The sequence below is a fragment of the Cavia porcellus genome, unplaced genomic scaffold (assembly GCF_034190915.1).
Source record: "Cavia porcellus strain 051 isolate PalLab524CR breed Dunkin Hartley unplaced genomic scaffold, mCavPor4.1 scaffold_14, whole genome shotgun sequence".
Classification (NCBI taxonomy): domain Eukaryota; kingdom Metazoa; phylum Chordata; class Mammalia; order Rodentia; family Caviidae; genus Cavia; species Cavia porcellus.
The window spans coordinates 76,497,637-76,522,745 of NW_026947497.1; the positions used below are offsets into that span (position 1 = coordinate 76,497,637).

A 25,109-nucleotide genomic window follows, 5' to 3' on the forward strand; every position below is an offset into this window, starting at 1 on the left:
GCGGTGGGCGCGGGAACTCGAGGGCGCTGCGGCTCGCAGACTCCCCAGAGGCAACGATAAAACGGTTCTGCGGCCGGACCCGGCGCCCAGGTAGCGCCGCAGCAGAGTGGGGCCCTGCAGGCGGTGAGAGGAGGCCGCTTGGTGCCGCGTCCTTGATGGTCCTCCGCGGCCGCATTCGCTCCCGCGAAGACGTTCACTAATTACTTGGCTTAAAAATAAAAATGGGCAGAAGCTCGCCTTGCCAGGTGACACCGTGCCCCTGAACCTTCTAGCACCTTTGGCTTCCGGGTGCTCGAATCGCCTCTTGTCTGAATCCTGAGACGCTGCTGGGTGCAATAGTTAGACACCAAACTCTTCATTTGCTTTCTCTGGAGCTGGCCGAAAGTACATTTCGTCCCCTTTCTGGTGCGGATGCCGAGCCTCGTTAGCAAATTAAGATGGCTGTGTCGCGAGACGCTGTCCCCGCGCTGTCCGAGTGCCAGTGCCCGATCTGCATGGAGATCCTGGTGGAACCCGTGACCCTGCCCTGCCGCCACACCCTCTGCAACCCGTGCTTCCGAGCCACCGTGGAGAAGGCTAGCTTGTACTGTCCCTTCTGCCGCCGTCGGGTCTCCTCGTGGACGCGGTACCACACCCGAAGAAATTCCCTGATCAACGTGGAGCTGTGGGACCTGATCCAAAAACACTACCCCGCGGAGTGCAAACGCAGAGCTTCGGGGCAGGAGTCGGAGGAGATCGGTGAGTGACACCCGACCTTCCAAAGGGAGTCGCCAGGGTTTCGTTTTTAGAGAGGAAGGGAAAAAACCTGGGTTTGTCTGCCTTGTCTTTGGAAGTGTTATGGAACTTTTCCACTCGTATCGAAATCAAAGGCAAGATTTTTGACTACAGTTAAAATGTCCAAGCTGTGCACTTGGTAGCTGTGCGACTTTAAAAATGAAAAAAAAAAGTCACATTTATTGCTTTCCATCAAGTGAGAGACGTTATCGATCCATCTACACACACACGTATTTTTTTCCAGAGATGAGCCTTGTCATTAGGCAGCCGAATCTGCAAACAGCTGATTGCCATATTCATATTTCTTTTATTTTCATTTTTCTCTGACTTACAAGCCTGTACATCTCCATTATGTCTCGAGTTTGTATTTAGTTCTCTTTAGTATGCAGCAAAACCAAAATAGCTCTACTTCCCCCATATTGCAGAGTGAACCCAGGGCCTTTGTACTAAGCTACATTCCACCTCCTCTTTTTTAAGTTTCGTTTGTACTTTTTTTTTTTTTTTTTTTTTTTTGAGACAGGGTCTCGCTATGCAGTTCAGGCTGGCCTTGAGTTCACTTTGTAGCCCAGGCCAGTCTCGAACTCGCAACAATCCTCCCACCTCAGCCTTCCGAGTGCTGCCACAGGCGTGAGCCACCACGCCCGGCTTTTGTTTGTACTTTTTTTTTTTTTGTCTTTTTCCTTTTTATCGGTACCGGGGATCGAACTCACGACTGCCTGCTTGCAAGGCAGGCGCTTATGCCGCCGAGCTAAATCACCAGCCTCTTGTTTGTACTTTTGAGACAGAGTCTCAGTAGTAGTCCAGGCGGGGCTCCAACTTGGATCTCTCTTGCTTCAGCCTCCCAGAATGCTGAGATTACAGGTATGCGTCACTATCCTTGGCTTTACGACAGCCTTCCAATACCAGTTCCATCTAGTTCAGTCATTTTTAGTCAAAGCCTTACACACTAGATAGACTGAAGATCTGCAAACTAAGGTTTGGCTCTAGCCTCTTGCCTCAGCTGAGGTGAGCAGTAAGCTACTCAGTGCTTCCTGTCTAGGCTTGGAATGTGGTACCTGTGCTCCAGTGCACCTGCCATGTACCTGTTTTATTCTTTTTTCTTTTTCTTTTTGTCTTATTATGATAAAAACAGTTAACAAACTTCCATTTTCACCGTTTTTAAGAAACAGTTATTTTTTAAATACTATACCCTTCACCAATTCAAAATTCCATTGAGTTCTCATTATCGTCAGTTTAACAAAGATGAAATACACAAATATTTGTGTGTATTAACTATGTTTTAACCATGTGGAATGTGTGCATGTGGGGTGCTCTCGGTGTGGCAAATCATGTGGCCTCCAGGGGTGCTAAGCAGAAGCTTCACTGTACAGCCACACAAACCCCTACCCACTTGAAATGTTTTGGAATATATATGCTTAGTAACAATTGCTTGCACAATGTAACCATCACCCCTGTTTCTAAAACTTTGCCAGCCTACATAAACTAGCCATTAAACAGTGAGTCCCCATTTCACTCTCTCCATGGAGTCACCACAGTCTCTATTCTACCTTCTCTCTGAATTTCACTAATCTAGGTATTTTGTATAAGTAAAATCATACAGTATCTTTTGGGTCTGACTTTCACTTGACATGGTGTAGAGGCCTTGGGTCAGTGCTTCATTTGCAGAGCTTTTTGCGTCATAGTATGTTACATTTTGTTTATCCATTCATCCCTTAATAGACATTTGGGGTTTTTCTATTTTTTGGTTATTTGAATACTGCTGGTGTGAGCAGCCACTTACAAATCTAATTTGAATAGTTGCTTTCACTTTTTTTACGTATAGTCATCTGTTGATGTCCAAGGGGGAGACTCCAGGATCATCCTCAAGTATCCAAAATCTCTAAATACCCTACTTCTTTATATAAAATACCATATTTCTTGCTTAAAAACCAGTAGAGGCTGGGGGAAGGGGAAACAAGACAGTGGCTGAGACTGAAGTATGCAATTTAAAATTTTAATTAAAATGGTTAATTTTACATATTGATGCTGGGCCTAGTGACACATACCTGCAGTCCCAGCACACAAGAAGCTGAGGCAGGAGGACTACTGCAAGTTTGAGGCCAGCCTGAGCTACACAGTGATACCCTGTCTCATAAGTAAATGAAGGAATGAATGAATGAACAATTTTCAGTGCCAGTATCTGGCTAGTTTCATAGGTTTCCCTAGTTTAGGGGTTGTTTCATTGGAGAACAAGTTGTGGTTCTCTCCAGTCCTGGAACTTTGATCTTTCTCTTTTAGTTTTGCATGTAAACGTTACTAATGCTTGACTTACAGAGGTGAACACAGAGCCAGTTCCAGGTTGGTGTGGTGGCACACAGTTCCAGGCTGCTCTGTAATTCAGACTGGTTTTAAACTCACTACACAGTCCAAACTGATCTTGAATTCCCAGCAATCCTCCTGCCTCAGGCTCCTAAATGCTGGGATTATAGGTGCTGGCCACCACATCCTGCCCAGTAATTCTTCTGTAGAAGTTTGTTTTTCCCATCATGGGATTTAAAATTCATTCATGTGTTGATTTTAGTTTATTTCTTTGCTTTTTTTTTGAGACAGGGTCTCACTCTGCAGTGCAGGCTGCTGGTCTTGAACTCGCTGTGCAGCCCAGACTGGCCTCAAATTCGAGGGGATGCTCTTGCCCCTGCCTCCCAAATACTGGAATTTACAGGTGTGTGCCACCAGGCCCAATTTAGGTTTTTCTTTTTTGTCTCATTTTGTTTGACTGTGTTACAGTTCGTAGGACATTCTCCAATGGATGGTGTCTCACTTGTTTTTAACATGACTAGGATGAATACAGTTGCCCAGAAGATTCTTGTACAAGTCATTTTGTGACCATGTGTCCATTTACATGGATACATACTTACAAGTAGAATTGCTTAGTCATAGAATAGGTGCATATTTGATTTCATAAGAAACTGCCAGGCCTTTTCCCAAAGCAGTATCATTTTATAATCCCATCAGCATCTACAGGTTCTGGTTTCTGTACATCTTCAGCAATCTTTGGTATGGAGATATATTTCCTTTAATACATCCTGGCTGCCTGAGCAGAACACTCGCTGCAGGATATGGAAATACTTAAGTGGTTAACAAAAGCAGTTTTAGCTTTAACCCGACTTGAGCAGCACTGAGGGTTTTTTTCCAACAAATGGCAAACAAACGACCATGAGTTATTTTCAGTCTGTAAGACTTGATTTTTGTCCGGGAATGTGGCTCAGGAGTACATTGCTTGTATGGCATGAGCCTAGGTCCAGCCCCCAGCACTTCAGAACATATGGAATCATATTTTGTTTGTCCCTTTATGTCTGTTTCCCTTAGCATGTCTTCAGGGTTCTTCCACATTCTAGCATGTGTCCAAATTTCATTCTTTTTAGTGGCCAAGTAATATTCCACTGTACATACCCACCACTCTATTTCATTCATCTATCCATTGATTGACACTAGGTGTGGCAAATCATGTGGCATGTGTTTGAATCCTGCTCCCAATTCCTTGGGGTGTGTATGTGGAAATGGAGTGCTGGGTCAGGTGTAGCTCTAGGTTTAATAGTTTTATGAGCTTGCTGTGTCTGTAGCAGCCTCACACTTGCACAGCCCCAGCAGCAGTTTTCTGCTTGTCATTGTGTTTGCTTTGCAATAGTTGTCATCCTAGTGGGTGGGAAGTTGTGTCTCTGGCTTGGACTTGCACTTCCTCTCCTGACTAGTGATGTTGGACATCTTTCTCAGTTCTTATTGACTACAGCATGTCTGTCATCTTTGGAGACATGTCATAAGTCCTTTCTCTCATTTTAGTTGGGTAGTTCCGTTCAGTTGTAGCTGTTTATTTGCAGTCTTGAGGGTTGAACCCAGGGCCTTAGCACTGACCTCCATTTTTTATTTTTCATTTTGAGTCAGTATTTTACTAAGTCACCAAGCTGTCCAGACTAGGCTCAAAACTGAGATCCAGGGCTGGGGATTTAGCTCAGTGGCATAAGCGCCTGCCTTGCACATGTGTGGTCATGAGTTCGATCCCTGGTACCAATAAAAACGAAAAAGACCAAAAAAAAAAAAAAAAAACTGAGATCCTCCTGCCTCAGCCTTTGAGAGTGCTGGGACTAAGGCATGAATCACCATGCTTGGCCTGTTCTGTTTTTAGAGACAGGGTCCTGCTATGTAGTTCAGGCTGGCCTAGATTTGAACTAGCAATCCTCCTGCCTCAGCCCCCCACCAAGTACTTGGATTCCAGGTGTGTGCCACCCTGCCTGGCAAGCTACAGGAGTTCTTTGTTCTGGATATTAATTTCCTATCTATGTCTATGGGTGCTTTTGTGCCACAGTGGCAGAACTGAGTGATTTTGACAGGTTACATAGCCCACAGAAAATCAAACACTGTGTCTCACCGTTTGCCAGGAAGGCTGCACAGCCCTGAGTTGCAGTGTCTGATGAAGAAGTGCTCTGCTTGTAGCACTCTTCCCTCACTGGCAGCGCTGTCTCCTGTCTGCCTGAGTGTCCCTTCCGTCCCAGCCCCTCCTGTTTATGTTTTGTGGTGCTGAGGATCAAAGTCAGGTCCTCTCTGTTTTAAGGAATCTTATCCTTATCCTGCTTTGGCTCAAATGGATCATTCTTGGTTTGTTTGTTTGAGTTTGTACTAGGAACCAAACTCAGACCGTTGTGTTTGCCATCTCGTGGATCATTCATGGTAGCTTAAAGGAGAGTCTTAACTGCTTGCTTACAGTTGTAACCGGCTTTAGTTCCTCTTTTACAGTTTGGCTATGTAAGCTTAGATGTCTTTTGTGAGTAATCCAGTAGCAACATTGAAATTTGTAGTGTTCATTAAGCTCTGGATTTTTATGAGAAAGCAAAACAATACAAACAAAAAACAGTAATAACAGCAAAGGCACAAGTTTCCTGGTGGCGGTAGTCAACTCAGTCCTCCTACCTCTGCCTTCTGAGTAGCTGAAATTGCAGGTATAACCACAGAATAGGTCCTCCCCCAATTCTATGGTTCAGTATTTGTATTTATTTATTTCAAGTGGCTAGTGATCATGCTTAACTTTCACATTTTGTATAGCTGGGTTTGATACTGTACACCTATAATCCCAACTACTTGGGAAGCTGAGTCCCAGGCCAGCCTGTGAAGCAGATATGGGGGACCAGCAGGCCTGACGTGAGCTCAGGGTAGAAGCTGGCGATTGCCAGCTTGTTGAGGGTGTTGGTGCTGATGACCGCCTTGGATGTTGGCTGCTCCAGGCCTCCTTTGAGCATTTATAAATGGTAGCGTGTATACAGGAAGAAAGACCTGCTGCTCGGGAGCCCTGACTTCCCAGTTGGTGAACCCTGAATTACATTTTTCTTTTTTTTTTCTTCACTAATTTGATCCCCTTCCCTAGTCACTTGACTGGTGTGCATATATATATATATATATATATATATATATATATATTTGTGGGGGGTTACCAGGGATCGAACTCATGGCTTTGCGCTTGTCAGGCAGGCACTTACACTTTTTATTTATTTATTTATTTATGTTTGTCTTTTTGAGACAGGGTCTCACTGTGCAGTTCAGGCTGGTCTTGAGCTCACTTTGTAGCCCAGGCTGGTCTTGAAGTCGCAACGATCCTCCTGCCTCAACCTCCCGAGTGCTGGGATTACAGGCTTGAGCCACCACGCCCGGCTCCACACTTACACTTTTTAAAAATTTCTTTCCTGTTATTTTAGTGAAACTTAAAGAAAGAATTAAGCTTATGTATTCATGTGCTACTTGGAACCTGCCTCTGGCCTTTTATGATGGAATATCAAGCTGGGCCCAGTGGTGCACAGCTGTAATTCAGACTCTAGAGGCTGAGGGTTGCAAGCCCAATAATGACATCCTGTCTTAAACTTTAAAAAAAAAGTCTAGGGATGTAGCTTGTTAGAAGAGCACCCCTTGGTTCAGTCCATCCTGGTACTACAAAACGAACAAAGGAACTTGCTGCAAAAGAAGCTATTATCTCTATAGCTATTAATAATAATGCATTTATTTTCATTTCTCATGTCTATGTTAATCAGAGGTGTAAAGTTCTGTTTGCTCATAAGAGTTTTCTTTTCTGATGTGCAGCAGGTGAGGCCTGTCAGCCAATTCGTTTGTTAAGTCAGCCTGGGGAACTGAGGCGAGAATACGAAGAGGAAATATGCAAGGTAGGCGCAGAAGCAGCCTTCATGCATTGGGGAATTTTCCTGCTGTCTTCAGTCTTATTTTACGTTTTGTGTGCTTACAGAACTGGTATGTATAAGATGCCAGTCATTTAATGCACTTCATAAAGGTGCCAAGCACAGTTGTAATTGAGCTCGAGCTCACTTCCATATGGTCAGTGTTGTAGGTGGTGGTGAGCTCAGGCTGCCTGGAGGGGCCATGCTCATAGGGCAAAGGGTGCAGGAGGCCATATGTGATTTACAAACTGCTCAGTCCCACGTTTTAAAAGATATTTTTTAAAAGGTAACGTTAGTGGAGGTTTTAGCTCAGCGGTATAAGCGCCTGCCTTGCAAGCAGGCAGTCGTGGGTTCCATCCCTGGTACCGATAAAAAGGAAACAGACAAAAAAAAAAAAAAAAAAAAAGATAACGTTAGTTTTAATTATGTACTTTATTAAGCCTAGTATAGCTTAAACGTTACTTTACCATATAATCCATATAACATTGTATAAAATTCTAATTATTTGTTACATGTAGTTATATATGATATTTTTTTGGAGTGAGAATTACTCATTTCCTGAGAACAGTAAATACAGAAATTTGATGGGTACATATAAAAATTAACAGATTTTACCTTGTTTTAAGTTTTTTTCCCTGTTTTTTTAATGTCTTCCAAATCTTTTGTATCATTAGTATTTTTTAAAATTTAAACATTCAGCATTTGTAGTCATATTGTAATAACTCAGACCCCGGTATAAAATCCAAGGAAGCAAGAGACTGAAATTTGGGGAGCAAAGGCTTTATTAGACCAGGCCTGGTGACAAGTCTCCAGGAGCCAATTTGGAGACTGCGTGCCAGAGACTGAAGGGAGGACTTTCAAAAGAGGCTGGAGGAAAGGGGGGGGGGGGGCAAAGAAACCTGCAGAGCCATCAAACTTGTTGACCCGAATCTGGAAACTATATAGCTGTCCACTTAGTTCTGACAACCTCGGGAGCCTTTGGCGCCTTTTGAGTTACTCCCATCCTGCAGATAAGAATTATCTGCAATAACATTTGGAGAAGAAAGTAGAAAGCTAATTATCTCAGGACAGCTCGTTAACACTAACAGGTGGGAAGAGGTCGAAAGTTATGAGAAGCTGAAACTTAAGTTTTCACAAGGATTTGGAACTTAACCGTTTTGGTGCATTAGGGTTAAGCCACAACATTTTCCTGTAATTTCTTTGAAGCTAAGGCGCATTTTAAGACAGACCACCACCGGGTCAGGAAGAGGTCACCAGAAACCCAAATCTTTATGGCTTAGCCTAGATAGATAGGTAGGGGGAGAGGGAAGGCAGTAAGGCACAATACAGGGGGTTATGTTTTTCTTTCTTTCTGGGGAGGGGGATCAAGGTCAGGTAAAGGGTTATGCTAATAAGCAAATCTCCCTGCACACAAGCAAGTTACTTCAAACAAGTGTAAATTAGAGGGCCATCCTAGTTTTCTTTAGCTCTTTAGCAGAGAATAGAGGAGGCTAACAGTGATTAACAACCCTTGTTAGCTTGTTTTAGCACCACTTCTGTTGCTTGTAGAGGGCAACAATGGTTAACATATCAATTAGGTAAGGTTTTACAATTCTTTACAGAGGAGAGCATTGCTTAACATATCAATTAGGTCATCCAAAGACATAAGAAGGAAAACACATACAGTAAGCCCGTGTTACAGGTTTTGTTATAAAACACATATAACGAAGCTATTTTCTTAGAGTACAACAGTATCTCCTATATCTCATTTGTCCTTAAAATATGTCTCATTAAGCTAGGCGTGGTGGCTCTCACCTGTAATCCCAGCACTTGGGGAGGCTGAGGCAGGAGGATTGTTGCGAGTTCCAGACCAGCCTGGGCTACAAAGTGAGCTCAAGGCCAGCCTGAACTGCATAGCGAGACCCTGTCTCAAAAAGACCAAAAAAAAAAAGTCTCATTTTGGCTGGTGTGGTATGGTGGCTGAGTCAGGAACATGGCAAGTTTAGTGAGATTTTGTCTCCGAATGAAAAGTTTAAAAGAGCTAGCTGGGGCTGGGGATTTAGCTCAGCGGCATAAACACCTGCCATGCAAGTAAGCAGTCATGAGTTCGATCCCCGGTACTGATAAAAAAAAAAAAAACTGTATGTAGCTCAGTGGTGGGAACATTAGCATATGTGAGGCCTTAGGTTTTGTTCCCAGTACCACCACCAGAAAAAGTCTCCATTTGGATTAGCTACATTTTAAGTAGTCACAAGTAGCTACTGTACTGGAAAGCACAGACCTGGAAGATTTAGTAAACTGTTGTTGGAGAACATAGTTGTAACCATATTGTCTAAGCAGTGTCCTGAGTGAGAGGTTTTTTTTTTTTGTCTTTTTCATTTTTATCGGTGCCAGGGATCGAACTCACGACTGCCTGCTTGCAAGGCAGGCATTTATGCCGCTGAGCTAAATTCCCAGCCCCCTGAGTGAGGGTTTTAAAAGAATGATTTAATCCTTATTATCATACAGTGAGAATAGTATCTATAGGATGATTCAGACTTCAAGCAAAAGAAACTTTGGACTGGGATGTAGCCCAGTGGTATTGTACTTGCCTACCATGTGTGAGGTGTGTTCCATCTCCAGCACTGTATAGCTGAAAAGAAATTTCAGTTTAACTCAGAGTACTTTTAAACAGTGAGCTGCGCATGGTGGCACGTGCATCTAACCGCAGCATTCTGGGAGGCTGAGGGAGGAGACTTGCAGATTCAAGCCCCACCTGGAAATTTAGTGACAAGTAACACTATGTCCCAACATTTAAAGAAGGGGCCGTGGGGATTGAGTCTGGGGTTGTATCTCAGTGCAAAGGCCCTAGTTCAATGCAGTTCAGTGCCAGTGCTACAGAAAGAAAGTGATTGACAAATTCCAGAGGTGGTGAAGGTCTCCAGGATGGTTCCTTCTGGAGTGTTAGCTCTTCTTTATTCCCTTCTGTGAGCTGGCTGTATGCTTAAGCCAATAACAGGATGACAGCACAGCTCTGAACCTCAGTTGAATGCGAGGCAACCTGCAGAGGGAGCCGGCATGGTGGTGCAGGTCTGTAATCCAGCATTTGGAGGCAGGATGATCTCCAAGAGTTGGAGACCAGCCTGGGCTCCATAGTGAGTTCAAGGCCAACCTGAACTATATAGCAAGACACTGTCAAACAAAACAAACAGATAAAAACCATCCAGAAGAAAAAAACAGCAGATTCTTCTGTGGCTTTCCTTGAAGAGAAGAGAATTAGACACAGCGGTTTTGTTACTGTTCTCAGAATTGAGCCTAGGGTCTTCACATTGAGCTACATCCCTAGCACTTTTTTCATGTTTTATTTTTGTTTTGAGAAGTGGTCTCATTAAGTCACGCAGACTGGCCTTGAACTTGCAGTCCTTCTGCCTTAGCCCTCCAGAGTGCCTGCACTGCAGGGCTGTGTCACCCTGCTCCACTCAACATGGAAGTTCTTCAGTGGACTCTTTCTGGTGTTTTGTTTGTTTGTTTGTTTGAGGTTGGCCTTGAACTCACTATGTACCTCAGGCTGGCCTCCAATTCTTGATGATTTTCCTGCCTCGGCCTTCCAAATGCTGGGATTACAGGCATGTTCCACCACATCCAGCCAATTTCTCTTTCACTGGAATTGATGAAGAATTTACTCTGGACTCAAACCCTTTACATTGCTAAAGCACTTACTGCCTTATTTCTTGCACACAAGATAGATGAAGATGTGCACACAGGTTCTAGGGTCTGAGTTGGAGCTGACTGCCATTTGCTCGGCTTCTCTGTATATGTCCCTCCTCCCCTGGAAAGCGTGCTGCAATTGGCAGCGTCTGTTTTGTTCCTGGCCACTGTGCTGGGGATCCATCGGGGCTCACTCTGGGTCAACTTTTATTTCTCACTCTCCTTGCTGGGTCAGGTTCAGGAAGCTGGCTCCGCCTCCCTCAGGACTTGGAGATGCACAGCAAGGTAGATGCACAGCACAGCAGCCACTGTGCCAGCCCTACAGAGGTGGGCTTCAGCCAGGCCCTGCTGAGCTGACCGAGGAAGGTGGCCCAGTAACCCTGGCTTGTGCTTTGAGGAGTCGTTGTTTTGCTTGTGTGTTTTTCTGAGACAAGGTCTTTATGTAGCTCAGGCTAGCTTTGAACTCTCAGCAGTTTTCCTTCTTCAGCCTCTGGGATACAGTAAGGACTGGGGTCTAAGAGCCCTCTTAAACTACTGCATGCATCGTCCCATCTGGATTTGTACTTTTAACTTTTCTTTTGTGCCGGGGATCGAACTCACGATCTTGCGCTTACCAAGCAGGCACTTGTGCCAGTGAGCTAAAGCCCCACCCTTGTACTTTTAACTCTTGCCAGTTTGTTCTGGATTACTTTACTTTTATTATTATTGTTGTTTTGTTTTGTTTGTTTTTGTTTTCTGAACTGTCCTCATTATGTAGTCAAGGCCAGCCTTGAACCCCAGATCCTTCCCAGCCTCAGTGCTGGGAGGCTGGTGCCACCACACCTGACTTCTTTTACAATACTTCTTATGAAATTGTAAGCACGTTAAACACTGAAGGCTCACCATTTGTTAGTCATTTTATTTACTTATTTGTTTAGGTGCCGGGGATTGGACTCTTGCACTTGCCAGGCAGGCACTTATGCCACTGAGCTAAATCCCCAGCCTTGTTAATCATTTTTAAGGTGGAGGCTGAGCGACGAGCTAGTGAGGAAGAAGAGAACAAAGCCAGTGAAGAGTACATACAGAGACTGCTGGCAGAGGAAGAGGAAGAAGAAAGGAGGCGGGCCCAGAAAAGGCGAAGCGAGATGGAGGAGCAGCTGAAAAGCGATGAAGCGCTGGCCAGAAGGCTGAGCATTAACATTGTGAGTCTCAGAGGACTCGGGATACTGGCTGTCCTCTTGCTTTGACTATGTGTCTTTCTGTGTTTTGTTTCCATATTGAGGATTAAACCCAGGGATTCACATGCAGGGCAAGTGTTCTACCACTGAGCTACACCTTCAGCCTAATTCCTAAGTAATGGATCAAACTGGGATTTTATTCCCTGACTTTATTGTTAAATTCCTGCTTGTGAGAAAAGGCAAAGTGATAAAACACATGCGTTAAAATGAAGGGAAGCCTATAGTGATGTATGCCTGTAGTCCTAGCATTTGGGATGCGGAGGCAGGAAGATCACTGCAAATTTAAGGCCAGCCTGTGCTACATAGACTCTGTCTCCATTAATTTAAACAAACAAACAAACAAAAAGAGTGAATACAGAGGAACCTGGTAGTTTGAGAGAGCCTGGTTCGATCACCTTAAGAGTCTCATCACAACAATTAAGTATTTGTGATATTTATTGATATGCCCTTAAAGCACAGACTCTTTAATTCTTGGTACTAGGGGTTAAACTCAGAGTACTGGGTAAGAGCTTTATCAACTAAGCTAGATAACCAGCCCTTCAAGGCTGGTCTTGAAATCAAGGCAGTTGCCCTGCCTCAGCCTCCCAAGTGTTGGGATTATAAACTTGCATTACCACATCAGCTAACCTGCCTATTATTATGCTTCATAATGTATATTAAAAATTAGTTTAGACCAATGTGGGTGAACTTTATTTTTAGAATCATGCCTCAGTGTCCAGGAATTTGCTCTAATATCTCATACACACATGAAAACCTATAAAAACTAAAATCCCTTTTTAAAAGATGCTGTAGTTTTGCTAGACATGGTGGTGCATGTGTATAATCCCAGTGCCCAGGAGACTGAGGCAAGAGGTCAAATCTGTGGGTATAGAACCCATGGTTTTAGAGGGCTGAATTTTCCTGAAGAATTCTGTGGACTCTGGATTGATTAGCTATTAGCTTGTTTTTTTGTAAAGTTCTCAACATTGCCTTTTACGCTTTTTTTTTTTTTTTTCCTCTGTTGAAGAATAATTTCCATGAGAAAAGTGTCTTGGCTTCTCCATCGAATTCCAGAAAATCTGATCCAGTCACAGCCAAGTTGCAACCGAAAAATAAGAATAAACAAACAAACATTGGAGATATACAGAAGTAAGTGAGCAGAACTGTCTATCGAGCACCAACTATGATCATGTTAGGCCAGAGATTAGGAAAGTTTCTCCATGGCTCTCGTTGAAGCTCCTGAAGGGAGTCTGAGATGAGAAGTGAACAGAAAGAGCTGCTCCCATATCTCAGTCCTGGCCTGCTTTTTACCCTACTGCTTCCTTTGACGGATTTGTGCTATTTATCCTGTTTGGTAGACTCACATTACTCCCATTTTCACAGAATGAACCAGTTAAGTATCCTATCTCATGGTTTAAATTCAAGTTAAAAACACTGTGACTCATTCATCTTCATTGAAAGAGCTGAAAATGTGTACCTAAGAAAGTCCTCTGTAAACCACAGGCGTGATAGTGCACACCTGTAGCCCTAGCACCTAGGAGGCTGAAGCAGGAGGATCATTGTGAGTTTGAGACCAGCCTGGGCTACAAAGTGAGCACAGGGCCAGCTTGAACTGCAAAGTGAGACCCTGTCTCAAAAAGACAAAAAAGAAAGAAAGAGAAATTCCCCTGTGTTAGCTTTCCTGTTGCTGGATCCAGGATCTGACACTTGACAGTTTAAAGGAGGGGAGAAGGAGGGTTTAATTTGGCTCACAGTTTCAAGGGGATTCAGTCTGGTCAGCTGCCTCCAAGGCAGAGACATCATGGCAGAAGGATGAGGAGAGCAAAGCCATTTAGTTCAAAAAAAAAAGAAAAAGAAAAAAACTGAGCGTGTGGCGTATATGCGTAATCGTAGTTACTTGGGAGGTTGAGGCGAACAAAAGTTAGAGGCCAATCTGGCCAAGTTAGCAAGACCCTTACTCAGAAGTAAAAATAGTTGAGCATGATAGCTTATACTTGTAATCCCAACACTCCTGGAGGCTGAGGCAGGAGGACTGCAGTTTGAGCCCAGCCTGGACTACATAATGAGACTCTGCCTCAAACAGAAAAAATACCCGTTATTTCCAGCACTCTGGAAAGCTGATCACAAGGCCAACCTGGGTAGCTTTAACAATTTAGTAAAACTTTATGGGGAGAGGGGTACTAAGGATGTAGTTACTTTGTGTTAAGACACTGATTCGATCCACAGTACTGAAAAAAAAATTTTTTAAAGGGCTAGTGTTGTTTTTGTGAGTTTGTTTGTTTGTTTGGGAGTTTTTTGCTGCTGCGTTTGAACTCAGCCTTGCACTTGCCAGGCAGGTGCTTGTGCAGCTGAGCTAAGCCCCTGGCCCGGGGCCCAGTGTTGTTAGCTTAATGACAGAGCACTTAGGTAGCATGTGCGAGCTCCTTGCTTAACCCATTAACCTTCACCAAAAGACATTTTTCCAGGGAGATGCAAATGGCCAATAAGCATTTGAAAGGGTGTTCAACATCATTTGCTACTGGAGAAATGCAAATTAAAGCCACAATAAAATACTACTTCACATGCCATAGGGTGGCACTGTTTTTAATCAGTAGTTATTTAGTTTTGACTTTACTTCCTGCTGTACATTTTTTATTTTTTAACTAAAGTGTCCATATACTGAGCTTTTTTCCCCCTTAGCACTAGAGTTTGAACCCAGGGCTTCCTACCTTGCTAAGCAAGCACTGTACCACTGAGCTACCCCCTAGCTATGTGCTGCTTCTGGTTTACACAGAGGAGGGGATGTACTGTGATAACCCAGCTGGCAGGACAGCAGTAGGCACAAATAGTCACCTGGCTTTCTTATATAGGCCATATACCAAGCTGTCTTTCAAAGTGTTTCAACTTTGATAATTTTTTTTAAGGTATTTGTCACCTAAATCTCAGTTTGTGTCATCATCACAGTCTGCAACTGGACAGGAAGTCAGGAGGAACTCCATCTCTAAGGTATGTTGGTGACGGAGATGTTCTTTGGGTTGTTAATGCTGTAGATTCCTCCTGCCTGTAGTTCCTTCACTTAAGGTGTGCTGGGTACTGGAACACCCTGTCTTTGGCAGTAGGCTCCCCAGGACAAGGACTTGGCAAGGCTTTGCTCTCAGAGGCAGGGCGAGCAGTTCAGTCTTCATAGGCGGTATAGCTATGCAGCCATGCTCTTGAAGTGTGAGAGCCTGCTAGCCAGTATAAGTGACCTGGCTTCCAGTAAAACTTTGCAAAGAATGCCACAGCCCTGGGCTGAGCTGTGGGCCATAGTTTTCTTTTTTCTTTTTTTTTGTCTTTTTCATTTTTATCGGTACCAGGGATCGAACTCAAGACTGCATACTTGCAAGGCAGGTGCTTATGCCGCTTAACTAAATCCTCAGCCCTGGGCCATAGTTTTCTAATTCCAGACCTGGATGATCAGTCACAAACCCCATAGGTTACCCCTGGCACTGGCGTCCCTAAGATGAGAAAGCAAAGCACACAGGCAGGGCAGCATCAAGTGTGCTGCTCATCTGAGCTCCCAAGTGACTGGCTAGAAGCAGGGCCGCTGTTAGTCGTTTCTGATAACCCAGATACACACCCAGCCAGAGTTGAAAGTCATAGAACCTTAGCCTGGTAGGGCCTTCACAGTCCTGCACAGATGCAGTGCACCAGTCAGGGCCCTTGTTACTGAAAGCTAGTATGGCACATGACACAGGTGACATTTCACTCTGAGCAGACTTGCAGGAAAATGGGCTGGAAAAGGGGGATGCGTTCTAAGGCCAGTTTTCCACAGAGAAATTTGGTTAGCTGCTCCGTTACAGCTCCTTTCAATTCAACTGTGTTGTTTTATACCACTCAGCATCTAATGAGCACTTGCTGTGTCCCAAATAATGTGTGTATAATCTCCCATAATATTGTCATGAGGATTGCCGTGAGTTCAAGGCCAGCCAGCCAGAACTGCAGAACACAATGCCATCTTGGGGAAAAAAAAAGTCATGGTGATCAGCTCCGCAACTATGAGGCTATTGTGCTATTGTCCCCACTGCTCCCAGAATTGGTAGAGAGGTGTGGTAGGGCTGGGATATTTTTCCTACCTTGAATGTTACATCCATAGCAAAACTAGACGTGCAGTCTGACTTACCTAAGATGTGTAAGTGAGAACAACTATACTGGCTAAGAACTATGTTTTGCTGACTTCTAATTTAGTATTTCCTTTTTTTTTTTTTTTTGTCTTTTTCATTTTTATCGGTACCAGGGATCAAACTAACGACCGCCTACTTGTAAGGCAAGTGCTTATGCCGCTGAGCTAAATCCCCAGCCCCTATTTCCTTTAATTTTGAATGTACCCAGCAAGCTATGATCCTGTTGACAAAATACCTATGCCTCTGTCACCAGTAGAAAAGATATTTTCACATCATATTTTGTTTATTATAGATGTCTTGAATTATTTATTTGATATCAGAATGGAGATTCTTTGAAAAACTAAAAGTAGAAATTTCATTTGACCTAACTATATGGGGTCCCTTCTAAGTATCTTCCCTAAAGAGTTAAAAATCATATTACAGGGAGCCAGGTGTGATGTTTTTTACACACCTATAATCACAGCAGATAGTGAGACCTATCTCCCCCAAAAAATCATAATACAAGGATACCTACATGTGCATGTTTATAGCAGCACAATTTATAAGAGCTAGCTCTTGCATATATGTTCATCAGCAGATGAATGGATAAGGAAAATGTGTGAGCTGGATGTGTTGGCTCACGCCTGTAATCTCAGCACTCAGGAGGCTGAGGCAGGAGGATTGCTGTGAGTTTTCTAGGCCATCCTGCACTATGCAGTGAGACCCTATCTCAAAAAAAAGAAAAGAAAAGAAAGAAAATGTATTTATACACAATGGAGTACCATGTGACCATAAAGAAAGATAAACTTGAGTCATTCGTAGGTAAATAAATGCAGTTTGAGATCATTAAGTGAAATAAGTCATACACACAAGCTCAGATACTACATGTTTCTCTTACATTGTGAAACAGTATATGCGTGTGTATATATGGATATAGACAGAGAAATAAGTAGGGAGAAGTTCAAGCACTTCCCCAAATTACATAGTCCATTGTTTCAAAAATATTTTAATATGTATAAATGCTATTTTAGTTCATTAAAATGAAATTTTTATTATGTTTGTTTTGGACACAAGGTTTTGCTGTGTGTGATTCAGGCTGATCTTGAACTCAGACTGGCCTCAGATTTGCAGCAATCCCTCTTCCTCAGCCTCCCAAATACTGGGATTCCAGCTGTGCAACACCTCCAGCTCACATAGGTCTTATTTAATGTGCTGGGACGTGCACATGTGGTTTCCCATTTTAATATTGTTTTTTTTTTGTTTGTTTTTGTTTTTTTTTTTAATTTTATTTAAGGAGAAAAAAGAAAAAAACAGAAAAAGGGTACAAGTTATACAGAATTTCAGAAAAAATAAACAGTAGGAAATCACTAGTTAATTACATATTGTCATCTTAGAAATTGTTGTTGAAGTTACAAAATTAAAGCATATAGAGGGGACTTTCAAACAGTGAGACTGCAAACAGTTTTGTTCAATAATCCAACAAAACTCAGTAATATGGTTATCTATCTTATACACTTAAATATATATGCAGTTATATCTTTTAGAGAACTTTCTTTTCCTTTCTTTTGTACAATGACAATTACACATTTTGGGTTTTATTACTCCCACAGTTCTTATTACTTTTTTTTTTTTTTGAAGAAAATAAAACCAAATGTGACATACCAGGACAGAGTCAGTCAAGTCAAAAGGATGGACATAATACATAATGTAAAAACAAAATACAAGGTGATCAACAATGGTTACCATAATGCCTCCTGTTACCTTAAAAAGAATTGCCTATATCATCAGTTATAATAAAATTGAACAAAACAGTAAAGAATAAGACCAATAAAACCAAAACATTGGAGACATTAGAGGACTTCAAAAGAAGATAATAGTCAACCAGAATGGGCGTCACAATGAATCTTATTGTCTTCATAGTTGTTGCCTATACTTTCAAACTTGGTACTATCAAGCATAACAGAATAGAGGAAAATCAGTCAAAACAAGATGGTGAGAGCAATACAGAGTTTCAAATCAAGTTAATAGGAAATCAAAGTGGGTTACTATAATATATCCTGCTATTTTTTATTTATTTTTCCCTTGATTAAAAGGATAAAAGTGAAAAAGTAGATAATAAAAAGGAGATTAAGATAAAAAATGGCAGGTCAAAACATAGCCATTTAAGCAAAATAGTGTTTCACCACAAGATAATCTCGACATAATAGTAGTTACCATAGTGTTGCTTCCCTTAAAATCTTTGGGTATAACTTCGTATACTGTAGTATCAAACATATCAAGACAATGTAAAATCGTTCAAGAGAATGACAGTATTACAGGGTATTTAGAATCAACTAACATGGTTTCTGTATAATCTCCTTGTCTATAAAAGTTTGTTTATATTGTCACATATAATAAAATCCAGTAAGATACAACACGTTAAAACCGATGGAGACAGAAGAACAAAAGATTGATGGGGCTTCAAAACAAGAGGATATTAAATCAGCACTAGCTATTATGATGTCTTGTTTTCTCCAAAATAGCTGTTCCTACCACCCAACCTTCTCTGCCTCATTTCTGGTGAGCTCTTTTTCTGTCATTAGTTGTCAGTTTGTCCTCTTCATTTCGCTTTCTGCTCCATTCATTGTGGCCTCTCTGCCACTGTTCCTGGAATCTTGGTATTTTTCATTTTTAGAATATCCTGCAGTAATCTCTATAGAGTTGAATTGGTGGTTGCAAATTCCCCTAGTTCCTCTTTATCCTGGAAGCACCTTGTTTTTCCATCAATTTCTAGGGATGGTTCTGCAGAATATATCAATCTTGGCTGGAGGTTCCATTTTAATATTGTATTGCAGTGTAATTACTCCCTGTGTGAGGCTGTGTGCCTTACTTTTTTTTTTTTTTTAATATCGGTACCAGGGATCGAATTCATGACCATGCTCTTGCAAGGCAGGCACTTATACTGCTGAGCTAAATCCCCAGCCACTTTATCTTAATTTTTTATTTAAAAATATTGTCAGAAAAGCTTTGTCTAGAAACCTCACCAAAATGCCAAAAGGAAGATCCAGAGCACAGAAAGGGGTTAAAACTCCCTAAACCACAAGTTTGTAAGGTTTTAAAGGAAAGGAGGTCAGGTTCTCATGCCAGCTATTTGGCCATATGTGGAATCCAGTTTGTGGGTTTAGTCTGTAGGTTTGCATGGGAATGAAAATGAGTTAGTGTTTTGAGTTAAAGGGCACATGGGATAATGGTGGATATTTTTTGATTCTTTTGGTTTTTTGAGACAGGATCTCACTGTGTAGCCTGGAACCCTTGGCCATCCTCCTGCCTCATCCTCAAATGCTAGGATTACAGGTGTCGTACTCCCACACTAGCAACAGTGCTATTAAGAAAGAATTAGCGGGCTCAGCGGCATAAGCACCTGCCTTGCAAGCAGGCGGTCATGAGTTTGATCCACAGTACCGATAAATAAATAAATAAATCAAAGAAAGAATTAGCTCTGAGGGTACAGCTCAGGTAGAGCATTTGCCTAGTATGTACAAGGCCTTTGGTTCAGTTCCCAGCAATCACCCTGCCAAAAAAAGAAAAAAGCATAGACCTTGTTGGTACCACCTAGTAATGTCCAGTGACTGTTCACTGGATTTATACATTATGATTTGATGTTCGGCATTTCCATTTTCTACAGGAAGTGGGCAGTAATGATTCCAAGAGCCCTGGGTGGCAAGACGTGGAAGCTGAAGATAGGCCAGCACTTTCTCCACAAATGTGCCTTGAGATTCAGCAGCCAAGTGCGAGGTCTTCAATGGACTCGGCTATGCCGCGCCCCTGTGCCTACGATGCAGATCAGTGCCTTGAAAGCAAGGTCAAGACAAGGTCACACAATCATGATGGAGAGTTGTGTGTTGCAAATCATGCAAGCCCAAAAGCCACAGTTCCCTCTGAAGCAATTTCTGCTGAGTTTGGGGACAAAGCAGGAAATGGGGGCTCTCTGCCTGGTGGGACCCACTTGACTGCCGACAGCACAGCTGAGACAGAAAATGAGGAGGCTGGTCTACTGCTCAGCAAAGATGTTTCCAAAAGAAAACACCTGGAACCTGCACCTGAAACAGCCAGGGGTGCCGCCTGCTCTGTGAAAAGGAAGAAAATGTTCCCCAACTCTTCTTCCAGTGAAGAGGAAACAGAAAGAAATTTTACCCAAAAACTGATGGATTTGGAGCATCTACTTTTTGAGAGACATAAGCAAGAAGAACAGGACAGGTTATTAGCTTTGCAGCTGCAGGAGGAAGAAGAAAAAGAACAAAAGAGCCGGCAGAACGGCTCCCATAAGGAATACGAGCTCCGAGCAGCATCCACGGCTCCCAGCAAACCCTGGAGCACACAGACGGCGGCTCTGGGGCAGGCGGAGACAGCTGGAGATCACAACCCCAAAAGGCAGCCTACCACCAAGCATCCCAGAGCTCAGAGGGGCTCAAGAGATGAGAACCGGCAACCTTTTAAAGTCCAGCCCAGGCCTTCAGATAACAAAAAAAAGATGCCAAAGTCCAGCAGAGATCACCGCAGTGTTGCTAGAAGTGCTCAGTCCCTGCTGCCTCGCGACTCTCAGAAAAGTATCTTTGAGATGTTTCCCAGGTGTGCGAAGTAGAGCCTGGGCAGAGCATTTGGGAGTCCAGGAAGCCAGGTTGGGTGGTGCTTTTCTCTGCCACGGAATCGACATGGCCCTGTCCTGAGGTCCTGCCCGTGGGACGCACACACCGTCTTGGATGGCGTGAGAGAGCATTTGTGTTTCTTCGAAGCTCTGGTGAGCAAGGGCCCTCTCCACCGTCATCGGTTTGGCCGCCCTTCTGGCGGTGGGAGAATCCCTTGGCCCGGCATGAGACTTCAAGAGCCATTCTCTTTCCAAGAAGTGGGTATTTTATGCGTTTCTTTCATGGTCTTAGTGAAGATTAATCCTAGCAGGATCATGCGACAGCAAATAGTTCTAGGGAATATGTGGGATTTGCAATCTAGATTCTTGTTGCTTTCCCTTACCTTTACTTAAAATGCACCTGTCATAACACTAAAGCGATTCTGTCTGTGATTTAAGTAAATAAGTGTTACAGTATTTCCTTTGATTTAAAATGGATTAGGACTAGTGTTAAATCAGAGTTTTCTAGAAAATTGAAACTCAGTTTACAGAAAGCAGAGTAGATTGTTTACATGAAGGAGTTAATGCTGGGGCGAGGCTGTGTGGAGTGACCAACCAAGCACAACGGAGCACCTGTCTTTTGACTGAACATTCTCCATATCCGTCCTCTGCTAAACAAGTTTTTGTAGCTTTTCACACTATAGTGTTCGGTGTCAGAATCAAAATTAGTAGCCAGGTATGGGGCGCAGACAGGTGTGGTGGCACATGCCTGTAACCCCAGCACTTGGCAGGCTGAGACGGGAGTATCACCTGGAGTTTGAGATTACCCTGAGCTCCATAGTGAGTTTGAGGCCAGCCTGAAGTAATAGCAAGGCCCCATCTCAAAAATCCAAACCAGGGCCAGGGATTTAACTCAGTGGCATAAACACCTGCCTGGCAAGCATGATAAGTCCGATCCCTGGTACCAAAAAAAAAAAAAAACCCAAGCCAAATTATGTTACTAAATTTTTTGGGAATGTATATGTCTGTTAATCTGCTATTCCAGAAAAACTGGAAATTTACTATATATGTATAACAGTTGTATCATACAAAAGCTTGTATTTTAGAATCTGCAACAACCATGTGTTTATTTCCTTATCATTTTTATACTGCCTTACATTTGTGTTATGAACAGAAACAGCAAGTGTGAGGCTTGTTTTTGCCCTGTCTTTTTTTTTTTCCTCATGGGATAGTCTCACTGTGTAGCCCAGGCAGACTGTGAACTCAGGGCAATCCTGTCTCAGCCTCCTCAGTGCTGGGATTACAGTGTGTGGCATCATACCCGGCTTTGAAATGAGTATTTTTCTAAGAAGAAATTCACATAGTATTTAGGGTCAGCCTTGTTGGAACTGCTAAAATTAAAAGTTGTCTATTAAATCTCCTGGGATAGGCCAAACCACAAAGAGAGAAAACTGAAGCCCAGATTTCTGTATTTCTGCTGCTTACTTGTCTGTGAAGTCTTCCTGACAAAAGTTGGTTTTGAGATAAATTTTAATTTCTCTACTATTTCTGCTCGTCCTATTATGTATGTCTTTTTGTTTAAAATAATAAGTGTTTTGTGCCTGTCATTAGAACGTACGGTTAATTTTTCCTCTTATTGTGGAGAGGATATGAGTGTGTTTCTCAGGCAGCATCAAAGATTCCACATACTAAGAATATGAAAAAACAATAAAATAGATTGAGTGTATACTATATTTTAGATAAAAGTTGCCTTTGTAAAAATTAAAGATTCTGTATGACAAAATTACCATAAAGAAGAGCTGGAATACCTGACAAACTTCAGGGAGAAATAGTTGCCCTTCTCCCCAGAGATCTAATTCACTGACAGATAGCGTGTGCCAGTTCATTCTGAAAAAGATGAGCAACTCAGTAAGGTAATCAGGAAAGATTGTATCTCCAAGAACTAACATTCTCAGGCTCTTCAAGTTGTGAAAGATGCATAAGATCATGTATGTTTCCCATCCATTGCAATAGTGAAGGTGAAGGGTTTGGTTTCGTTTGTGTGTGTGCTGTGTTTTTTAATCTCTGCAAGAGTGGGGAAATGACATTCTTGTATGTCACCTGTTCTGAGTACAAACTTGAAAATCCTCCTGGAGGCAAACTGGTAATCCTACCCCAGGAATCCTTTGCACTGTCTACATGTTTGTGCAGAATGGCACACACAAAATTCGGTCACAACATTGTAATAATCAGGTTGTAAACCTGCTGTAGATGATAACCAGAGAGTGACGGTATAGTAAAATACTGTGCAGCTGTGTAAAAATCTTGTATGAAAAGACTAAGAGTGTTAAATAAAAAATATAAGAAACCTATAAATGTGCAATCATTTGAGAAATATAAATATTCATAAAATGCCTCCTGCAGGGGGCTGGGGATTTAGCTCAGCAGCATAAGGGCCTGCCTAGCAAGCACAAGATCATGAGTTTGATCCCCAGTACAAAACAAAGAAACTGCCAGGCATGGTAACACAGGGAGGCTGAGGCAAAAAGGTCTCCTGAGTTCAAGGCCAGCCTGAACTACATAGCAAGATCATGTCTCAAAAAAGGGAGAGGGTCTGGGGTAGTTCAGGGCACAGCACCTGCTTGGCAAGCACAAGGTCTTGAATTTAATTCCCAGTACAATTCCCCTCACAAAAAGGGGGGGAAATTTTACTTGAAAACAAAACCTTTCTCCCTTTGAGATTGGGGTTCGCTCTGCAGTTCACTAGCCTTGAACTCACTGTGTAGTCCGGGCTGGCCTCAAACTCATGGTGTTCCACATGGGTTTGTAGCAAACCTACAGTCCTGCTGTGAACAATGAAAAAAGGCAGATGAAAATTAAATTGTTTAAAAAATGAGGTACTGAAATGAGGGCTGAAGAACTAAGACTAGAGACCCGAGACATGCAGTTGGGGAAAAGGAAAAAATGGTGAACCTGTGCTTGCAGCTGCCTTTTCTGTGGTTGCATGAGTCAGTTGTAAGACTAAAATGACTGCTGCCAGGTAAGGTGGCACGTACCTATTATGCCTAGCCCAGGAGGCTGAGGCAGGAGGATCACTGGTTCATTGCTGGCCTGGGCTACATAGTGAAACTGTCTGAAAAAGAGAAAGTTGTTTATGAAAAGAAACTACACTGGCAGCATTCTTGTCCATCTGAGACTGGAGTAACTTGCATTCATTTGTTTGTTTGTTTGGTTCTGCAGAAAAAACTTGACCTCATACTTGCCAGGCAGGTGCTTATGCTGCTGAGCTAAATCCCCAGCTCTTAGAGTAGCTTTTAGATCTGAGGGGCCTCAGTCATATGGTGGGTGTTCCCATCGTGATAGTTGTAGAAGTGTGAAATTGCTTAACAGCTAAAGTGAGACTTGAGAACCCAAGGAACAGAGCCCTGATATGTTTAGTGCCAGTGCTGACGGTGTAAAAGTGAAAATGCAGAAATTCCCAGAAGGAACCCTGATAAACGAGCAGGATCTCAATCAGACCTCTGTGATGGTATTAGAATGCAGATCAGAGTGGCCCTCAGGAGCTTTATGAGTTTAGACCGGGGCGCTGTGCTGTTAGGGAGGGGGCTGTTGGAGGCAGTCCTTGGTGGATGACCTGGAAGGGTGGTTTCTTGTGATTCTGCACTCTTTTCTGCTTCCTGGCTACCACAGGGTGAGCAATTTTCCTCTGCTGTGCCATTTCTGCCTGGGAGCTGACCAACCATGGACTGAACCCTTTTTAAGAACCATGAACCAGAGCTGGGGATTTAGCTCAGCAGCATAAGTGCCTGTTGGCAAGCACAAGGTTGTGAGTTTGATCCCTGGTTCCACAAAAAAAAAAAAAACATGAACCAAAATAAACCTTTAAAGGCCGGAGGAGTAGCTCAGTAGTAGAGCATGTGCCAGGCATGCATGAGGCTCTGGGTCCAATCCTCAGCACCACCAAGTGTTAGGGGCCATGAGCCGCTCCCCAAAGATGGCGCCCGCTTCCTGCTTCCTGGTTCTTGTTGGCCCGTGTTGCCGCGTAATTAACCCGCCAAGAGTGATCATCTGCCTAGCAACAGTCGGTTGTGACCAATTGCTATCCGAGTTCCTGCTATGCTGTGATTGGCTGCTTCTCGCCATATAAACTCATGTATCTCCTCCCAGAGGGAGAGGAAGAAGAAGGCTTGAGGGCTTCGGACCTTGTTAGGTCTGGCTGAGCTGTACGCAATAAAACTTTGAGAACCGACCCCATTATCGTCTCGCCTCTATCACTCACGGCTCCGGTCAACCAAGGATAAGCCTGTAATGTGCGGGTGTCAAGTATTGTGTCCCCTTGACAGGAGGTGACAAGAACAACCAGGTCTGCAGTCTACATCCCACGGGCTGTTGCTTTATAGGGCTGATGAGCCAAGAACAGTTTTGGTTCAGGGTTGTGAGTTGTTTTTGTGTAGGGAGCAGCGCGACAGCCCCATTGTGCCTCCCCACCTCTCCCTCCTATGGGCACATAATGCGCCTGCCTACATTAACCATAATCCTCTCCTGCTTACGTCACATACCCAGACATGACAATGAC

At 43.1% G+C, this 25,109-nt stretch overlaps 1 protein-coding gene across 1 annotated transcript; it reads left to right on the top strand.

Annotated features, from left to right (window-relative positions):
• Window positions 1–437: 437 nt before the first annotated feature.
• Rnf168 (ring finger protein 168) lies at window positions 438–24,782 on the top strand. Its single transcript, XM_013160327.3, has 6 exons — window positions 438–738; window positions 6,877–6,956; window positions 11,636–11,815; window positions 12,858–12,979; window positions 14,734–14,815; window positions 19,616–24,782. Exons 1-6 carry the CDS (start codon window positions 438–440, stop codon window positions 20,570–20,572), a joined length of 1,722 nt encoding a protein of 573 aa, XP_013015781.1. The 3' UTR covers window positions 20,573–24,782.
• The last annotated feature ends 327 nt before the right edge of the window (window positions 24,783–25,109 follow it).

Bases quoted from the DNA above. Each gene is read 5' to 3' on its own strand.
- Rnf168 (XM_013160327.3), top strand. From the start codon at position 438: ATGGCTGTGTCGCGAGACGCTGTCCCCGCGCTGTCCGAGTGCCAGTGC. The intron at 6,957-11,635 runs GTAGGCGCAGAA...ATCATTTTTAAG, and splicing joins ACGAAGAGGAAATATGCAAG to GTGGAGGCTGAGCGACGAGC. The intron at 11,816-12,857 runs GTGAGTCTCAGA...CCTCTGTTGAAG, and splicing joins GAAGGCTGAGCATTAACATT to AATAATTTCCATGAGAAAAG.